The sequence below is a fragment of the Taudactylus pleione genome, unplaced genomic scaffold, assembly GCF_031769625.1.
Source record: "Taudactylus pleione unplaced genomic scaffold, aTauple2 ptg001005l, whole genome shotgun sequence".
Classification (NCBI taxonomy): domain Eukaryota; kingdom Metazoa; phylum Chordata; class Amphibia; order Anura; family Myobatrachidae; genus Taudactylus; species Taudactylus pleione.
This window is the reverse complement of record NW_028285406.1, coordinates 81,432-90,000: the sequence shown is the minus strand read 5'-3', so window position 1 is coordinate 90,000 and position 8,569 is coordinate 81,432. Positions and strand designations below refer to the sequence as shown.

At 42.7% G+C, this 8,569-nt stretch overlaps 1 protein-coding gene across 3 annotated transcripts in view; it reads right to left on the bottom strand.

The window, feature by feature from the left end:
* The window catches only part of LOC148454321 (venom factor-like), a 184,853-nt gene extending 183,103 nt beyond the window's left edge, over window positions 1–1,750 (bottom strand). The window contains exon 1 of one of the 3 annotated variants that reach the window (XM_088461041.1): window positions 1,547–1,750. In XM_088461041.1, coding sequence (XP_088317167.1) covers window positions 1,547–1,702 — 156 coding nt within the window. In that variant the 5' untranslated portion in view covers window positions 1,703–1,750. The remainder of the gene's footprint in view (window positions 1–1,546) is intronic. The other 2 variants (XM_088461040.1, XM_088461042.1) reach the window with 2 other exon arrangements.
* Between the last annotated feature and the right edge of the window lie 6,819 nt (window positions 1,751–8,569).

Sequence of the window (8,569 nt, the reverse complement as noted above, 5' to 3'; positions counted from 1 at the left end):
ACTACTGCTACCACTACTACTACTACCACTATTGCTTCTACTACTTCTGCTACTACTTCTTCTACTACTGCTACTACTACTACTACTACTTCTTCTACAACTGCTACTGCTACTACTTCTGCTTCTTCTACTACTACTTCTGCTACTTCTACTTCTACTACTTCTACTACTACTTCTGCTACTACTACTTCTACTATTGCTACTACTACTTCTGCTACTACTTCTTCTACTACTTCTACTACAGCTGCTACTGCTACTACTACTACTACTTCTGCTACTTCTACTACTACTACTTCTGCTACTTCTACTACTACTACTTCTACTACTTCTGCTACTTCTACTACTACTACTTCTGCTACTACTACTTCTACTATTGCTACTACTACTTCTGCTACTGCTTCTTCTACTAATTCTACTACAGCTGCTACTGCTATTACTACTACTACTTCTGCTACTTCTACTACTACTACTACTGCTACTACTACTACTACTACTACGTCTACGACAGCTACTACTACTGATACTACTACTATTGCTACTACTACTACTTCTAACTCTAACACTACTGCTGCTGATGCTACTGCTACTACGACTAGCACTGCCACATCTACTGCTTCTACCACTGCTAGCACTACATCTATTGCTACCAATAATAATGATGATACATGTAACAACAAGAAATCATTATAAGATACAAACAGAAGACCAGTGGTCTCTAATGATGGATACATTGTTGGACATTTATGAAAGCTAAAAAGATTCCAATAGCAACCAGATGTTTGTCTGGGATCTGATTAGTCTGTGTGATACAGTACCTTTTCATGTGCACCATTTGATTGTCATCTGTCCTTTTATCTGCATAAAGAACTGGGACATACTCTCTACATTGTCTTTGGGATTTTCTGACACCAAACCAAACATAACATATAGCGGCTAATTATCACACTGATCTGATTCAATTAGGGATGATTCCTTGCGTGGGAGTCCCCAAGACCCTGTGTACGAGTCCACGAAGTCGGACTTTACCTCGCACCTCATGGAAAAAAAACGGGCTATTCGGCCTCGATCCTGATGAAGTCCCAATTTAACGACACAGGGAAAAAGCTATTTAATTGAATAGCTATTCCCCACACCGTGGGACTTTTGACCGCCAATTAGTCGCGAGTGAAGCCCTGTGGCTAATTGAATATGCCCCTATATATCACAGATAACTGTGTATAAAAAATAATCTCTACCTATGGTAGGCTTACTTCCAACAATTAAAACTAAAAATGGTGTACCCAATGTGTAAATTAACTCATTCCATAGTGACCTGCACTTAGGGGTATATTTATCAAAATCGATTAACATCAATGTTGTGTTTCAGAAGCTAAATCACACATTTTAAATCGATTAAAATCGACCTTTAGTAAATATGCCCCTTACTGTATTTATTGGTCTGGTTCTCTCTGGACCTCAACACTTTACTCTCCCAATCAGTGTTAACCTTTGTACAATTATACTACACATTATCTGTCATATATTATATCAGAGTCTAGAACCTTACCGTCATTTTAACTGTTCCCAGGAAACCATTTCCATTATTGACAGAGACTCTTCCTTGAACTAAATGGAGTTTCTTCTGTGGGAAATCTTGGATTATGATGTTGGCATCAAACGCTGAGCCGTGTCCGTCCACTATGATGGTCTCTTCGCTGTCCATGCGCAGCACATTGGGTGTGATCAGGGAGCATCTGGTAGGGTAAGAAAATATCAAGATAATGTCGATATTTATTTAGATTTTTTTTTAAATGTTAACTGTAAACTAAATATATTGTTATTAGAGAGGAGCTTTATGACATGTAAAAAAAATCTTATATATTGCCTTGTGCACAATGTATCTGGTTGTAAAAAGTAAATCCCTTCTACATGACTCATCTTATATAAAGGTGATGAATGCAGTCTTCATAGTTGCGTTATAGTAATGAGGCTTCCCCCTAATGTACAAGGTATGCATTAACAATAAGGTGGTGTGCATGAGTAAATGAATGTGTAATAAAGGATTAAATATAACAGAGTGTTTTTTAAAACATTTTTTATTCACTGTGGGAGTACAGGTGCCAGCAACCTGTTGACACTTGTGGTGCCACTGTAAAGAACAATATTATTTCTTACTTTTACACATTACTCCCACATCCATCACCGAAGAGCCCTGGGCTGGTTGATCCTTGGAAGGGAGAACTCCATTTGGGTCATTCCATATCAGATCACCCAAAAGATAAAAGTAATTTGGTTTGGATTTGGGAGGAAAAGTTACCTTAGGGTTTTAAATTTCATGGTGATTTCTAAAGGTGCGTACACACATAACGATGTAAGTAATGAATGATTTTCGTTGAACGATTTTCGTTCAGTTTTTCCCTTGAAAAAGTGCACAAAAATCGTTTTACAAAGTAATTGGTTTTACTTTACTTTATAAACGATTTTCTGTGTGTTGAAGGAAAAATGTTGCAACTTCTATTGAATATCGTTCACTTGGCCAGTCTGACTGAACTACAAACTACAATCGACAAACATGAACGCGCATGAATGATAATCGTTCATCGTTTATCGTTTTACACTGAATGATTTTTTTAACGATTGAACGATAATGACGTTGGTATAGTTAAATCGTTAAAAATATTGTTGTGTGTGTACGCACCTTTAATAAACACCCATGATACTTCAAATAAGCTGAATAAATAAGCTGTGAATCGTAAATAGCTTAATAAATTGAAAAATCAATATTTCGGAAACTTATGCTCAGATAGTCGAGATATTTGTCAGAAATAATATTTTAGTTAAGAGAGGATGTCAAAAGAACTATCGTAAAAATCTGAGATGGGTGCTGGACACTCCTGGCTGCACTGAAACGGAATGACCAATTTTATTTTTGGGCTCCCCACTTTCTGAGGATTACCAGCCCTGGGATGACCAGTTTGGGGCTGGTGAATGCTTTGGCAGGAGGACCCAAAGCTTTATGTGTCTTCCTGCTATGGCATTATCACCCTGGCTGGTTGAGTCCGGTGTAGGTTACAGGAAAATAGGTGGAATTTTTCAGTACCAGAATAGGCTCAGCGGTCCAGTGCTAATTATGCTTTTTTTTCTACATTTTTAACACTTTATCACAGAAGTACTGCACAGAGCACACTGATCTGTACAGTGCTTCAGCAAAACATGCTGCTCACAGGCATTTCTATTGTCTTAAAATATTGCAAAGACCATCGAAAAACATGATTCTATGAAATACGATTCTTAGTAAATCTGTGTTTGATTGATGTTTCCCAGTGATGCCCAGTGTGTTCATTTTCCACCAGACGTGATTCTTAGTAAATTCACCCTTTAATGTGCAGAGCCTGGGGGACATGGCTGTAATGTGGGGCTGGTATAACAGATTTCTATATTGTGAGGGAGTAGGTGATATAATGCATTGTGGTAATTTGTGACCATTGTGGAGCTGATTCGGGGGCCTATAATGTTTAATTGCTTAGCTTTCCAGGTAATAAATAATATATACCCCTTTTTCAAATAGGATACAATCAGAAGCGGAGTTTAAGATGCCAACAGCTGGTGAAATCCGTTTGTGGTGTCACTGTCTCACGCACTCACGATATTGTCCTAACTTTAGGGATAGACATGGTGTATGTTCCTCTTCATTCTATTCTGCTTAAATGGGGATTCACATGCCCCAAACTGTGATGCATATAGCGTGGCCAATGTTCTTGGGGTTACTACACCCACTGCATGGTCTTTAAATATTTCCCAACATAAGGCTTAAAGGTAGCATCAACACCAGAAGACCGCCTACCTCTAGTTTCAGTCTGCATTCTGACAATATGGCCAAACCTAACAGGCAAGGCTCAGAATTTGTTTCAGGGCCACTTTAAATTACCAATCTATCTTGTTATATAGGGCCCCAGACCTTTTTCTTACCTTGGGACTTGTGATATCTTAATCTAGATCTGCCTCCTATTAATATTATATGCTTAGTAAGCTGGCAAAAGCTCCCTGAGCCTGATGGGGGTAAATCTTTAGGCTAGGTCCAGCCTTTGTTATGAGGTCAGCCTTTTGGGCCGTGTATTTTATTGAGATCTATTAGTGGCCCAATAGGTATAGTGACAAGGAGGTTTTATTAATGAAGACTGCCCAGACTGGGGATTATTTAATTGGAATCATCCACACCCTCCCTCCCTGATGTTTTTTTTTTCCCAGACCGTGGTCTTTCTTGCACTGTTGAGGTCAGGGAGCAGCAGATCAGTGACATTTGTGATGCATAACTAGTATACTCTCCGTCACAGAAGGGCTTTGTGATATTTCCCATTCAGGGGGTCATCAACATCATCCTGCTAGGTGGGTCTTAGTTTTATGCATGTTATGAAGGAGGGGGGAAACCACTTGGAGTATGTGACAGTTGCCCACACTTCCTATCGGATTACACTGCAGGTTTGCAGGACCTGGCAGTTGTCTGCTCATCTGCCTGTCCCACTTTATCTCCACCATACTTTGCTTTCATGATAATTTTGTTATCAATAATGATGACAATTCAAATACCATTTACCTGTGTTGTGTATTTATTTTGTAACATCCTTAATGGTGTTGGGGGTCTGATTAATTTATCATAGCCGGCATTTTGGGAGCAATAGAACGTTAGTCTTTAAAGCTTGTCAATTACATTTGCTTTATGTACAGTTATATTATGTTGTCTATCAGGCAGAGAGAGCACAGGGGAATTTACTTTCTTAAGTAATCAAGGCCGGCGGTTCAAATCCCGACAGCGGCAGCCAGGCAGGGGTGAAAATCCCTATTGTCAAAAGGTAAGTATTCACTAACCCTATTCTACCCCCTAACCCTACCTTAGTGGTGCCTAACCCTAACCTCCCCCCAAGTGCCTAACCCTAATCACCCTTAGGGGGGCTAAGTGCCTAAACATAACCTCCCCTTCCCCGCAGCCTAAGCCTAAGTTCCCCGGGGGGGGGTGCCTAACCCTAACCTTCCCCCGGGGGTGCCTAACCCTAACCCCCCTTCCCCTAGCCTACACCTAACCTCCCGGGGGGGGGTGCCTAACCCTAAGTCCCCCCCTGGGAGCCCCTAACCTAATCCCCCCCCCCTGCGGCTGTCTGCGCCCGGCGCAAGGCTTACTTTCGATATGTAAGCAGTCGGTCTTCCGGTGTAGGTCTAATGACAGGCATCAGGATTTCGACGCCTGTCATTGGTGCCTTGCCGGGATTAGACAGTCGGTTAGCCGGTGGTCGAGATTACGTCCGTCGGCTTCCCGACTGCTTCCCCTTTTTTAAAGATGTAAATATTGCTTCTGGTATTAAAGTATACACAACATACTATTTCACAACACAGTATTAAATTAGGCACTGGGAGGTAGTGATATCTCTGTACACCACCGAAAGCAGCTGCAAATGGGTAGCCAACCCAATATTAAAAAGACAAGGAAAATATAAGCAGCGCTAAACTGCTGTAAATTAATCACAGATACATATAAGTAAAATACCTTGTGTACAGTCACTCACCGCCGGTATCCAACCACTGTGGTGTATTAAAGGGGCAAACGGAGGTGGGTTGCTGCCTGCCAGATGACGTTCCTATGCGATTGTTTCCCCTGATACCTCCGGCATTTACTCTTCGCTGGTCTCCAGATATTGAGATGTGTAATAATGAGGGGACCAGCGGAGCTGTCTTGCGACCTGCCAAATGTGGCTCTGATGTGACAAGGACCCCCCTAGTCTCATAAATACTGGATCTCTATTGAGCAAAATGTGGCGTAACCTCAGCGGTGCAGCAGCGTGCAAATAATTATGCTCCTGGTGTGTATACTGTCATAAATAGCAGCAGGTAGGAATAATGGATTTCCCAAGCGCACCTTCTGACCGGCTTCTTCTGACCAGCACATTTTTTTCCAAGAAGATGCACCTATTTTATTTGAAAAAATCTGGCTACCGGCGGTGAGTGACTGGATTGGAGCACACGGCAGGTCGCAAGCCGGCTCTATCAATCATTTTGCTTACATATTTATTAGCAAAGACTGCTCTCTGGCTTTTTTATTACATTGCTCTGACAACCTGCCTCACCTGACCGCACATCACTGTCCCCTACAGAACCCCACCATACCTACATCACCCACCCTGCAGCTCCCCCTCCCCCAATGCAGTTGCATTGCAGCATTGATTGTTCCAGTAACAAATTGCTCATTGTTTGGCCTTCTTTTAGTTTGTCCATAATTCTGATCAAGGCCAGTATAAACAGTTTCTATGCCACTTAGTAAAAAATACTGTTTTCTTTTATCAGGTATTTCATACAGGGAATGGCCAACTCTCTGTGCTTTATCAAGTAATTTGCTTTTCAAATGAAGACTTATTGATGAACTTAAGATCTGGCCTCATTTACTTGACCCATCATTGGATATTATCTGCTTTCAGAAATCTTTCTGACTTTGAGGTTCTGTATGTTGGAGATAAACATATTTGTAGTTACACAGCAACTGCCATTGTTGAGCACAATATCCTAGATACCCTGCAAAGGTTTCCGTAAGAGATATACTTTCACCATATTGCATAGTTGCAGCCAGTACGGCATGGCGGGGGGTGGTGTGGGGATGCATGGCAAGGCATAGGAGGCAGTCTGGGGGTGCATGGTGGCGTGATCCTGTCATCATGGCCATTCCCTCAATATAAAATGCAAGAATTTCCAGCACTATACAGCAGGCCATTGTCACGCTTGTGTTCTCAGAATCCTTGGCTGGAGAGTTTGAAGTTGAAGCCCTGGGGTGTGGAGATAGCAGGAGATGGGGGACCTGTATATATGTCTTCCTCATCTACTAGCACCGGATGTTGACGAGACCTGAAAAAGGCGTGGAGTCTGACTTACCTGGAGGTGTTCACCAGTGACCCCTCCAATCGAGATTTTGGCTTAAGCTGCACCTGGCAAGCAGGTCGCGGCCCTTTGGTCAGGTATCCGGTACTAGCAGGAAAAACTAAGGCACAAACACAAGAAGACACAGAAAAGGGCTGGTAGAATATAATTGCTCTGGTACACAGGGAAAGTCCCAGATGCAGGTAGAGTACAGGTGCACTGAGGATTCAGACGCAGTTAGACAATATGAGTGCACTGGGGATCCAGACGCATTTAGACAATATGAGTGCACCGGGGATTCAGATGCAGTTAGACGATATGAGTGCACTGGGGATCCAGATGCAGGTAGACGATATGAGAGCACTGGGGATCCAGACGCAGTTAGATGATATGAGAGCACTGGGGTTCCAGACACAGTTAGATGATATGAGTGAACTGGGGATCCAGACACAGTTAGACGATATGAGAGCACTGGGGATCCAGACACAGTTAGATGATATGAGTGAACTGGGGATCCAGACACAGTTAGACGATATCAGTGCACTGGGGATTCAGGTGCAGGTGCAGCAGATGTTGTAAGTGTACTACGGATCCAGATGCAGATAGATGTTATAAGTGCACTGGGGATTCAGCCGCAGCTAGAGCACTGGTCCAAAGCACAGGTTACTAGTACAGGGTGGAGTACTGAGTAACCAAAAGTGGGTAGAGACTGGAACAAAAGGGAAAAACAAACTTGAGAGGAAATATAGCACACTCAGGATACTGGATGTGGGTAACACTGGAAAACACACTGGAGGATACTGCGAGTAAACTCAGCACGGACCAACGTGTAGCCTGGAACGAAACCAGAGTGATCGAACACTGAAGTAGCAAAGTTGTTCAAGCAACTTCCTGCTGCATGGAACCCGGTGATATACCCTAAGGTAGCAGTCCATTGTAGGACCATCTCAGCTGACCGCTAACAATGCTACCACAGGAAAAAGGTAGTCAGGTGATACAGACTGTCATGACTGCATCCATGAAGGCAACTACAGGAACCAAGTCACAGAGCAACATATGATAGTCATAGCAGACCCCAGGAATAATCCTCAGCACGTTACTCGTGGTGTCTGACTGTCCGGGGGATCAGGGGAAGTAGAGCTGTGGTGAGTAACGGCTGATGCCCGGGCAAAACCTGACAGCCACAATGATGTGATTCGGCGCTGCCTTTTGGACTACTCACTTCACCTGGTAAGTAGGCGGCTGAGGGAGAGGGGCAGCTGGCACCAAGAGACTTGACACTTTTTTGGGAATACAGTCCACTGCTATGGAATTAATTAAATATCTCATTTTATGCGCTGATGTACAGATGTGTCCTCAATCATCTTTACTGCAGTCACGCCAAACAGCCCCTCTCGGTGCGTCTGGTTCCGTCAGACTCTACTAGCACTGGGTATCTTTTCTGCTGAAAATGCATATAAGTCACAATGTGATGTGACAAAGATGCACCAGGAGATTGTGCTGATTAATTTAAAATGTGGCACATGTATATCTGTGTGCGACTTAGGGGTATATTTACTAAAAATCAAGTTTGGTTGAGTTAGCATTCTCTAGAGAGTTTGCCCAATTTTTACAACTCGGAAATTGACTAATGTCAAACTAGGGAGAGATTCTCGTTTGCTACAGTAAAAGACGGGAGAGTTAGCAAACACGC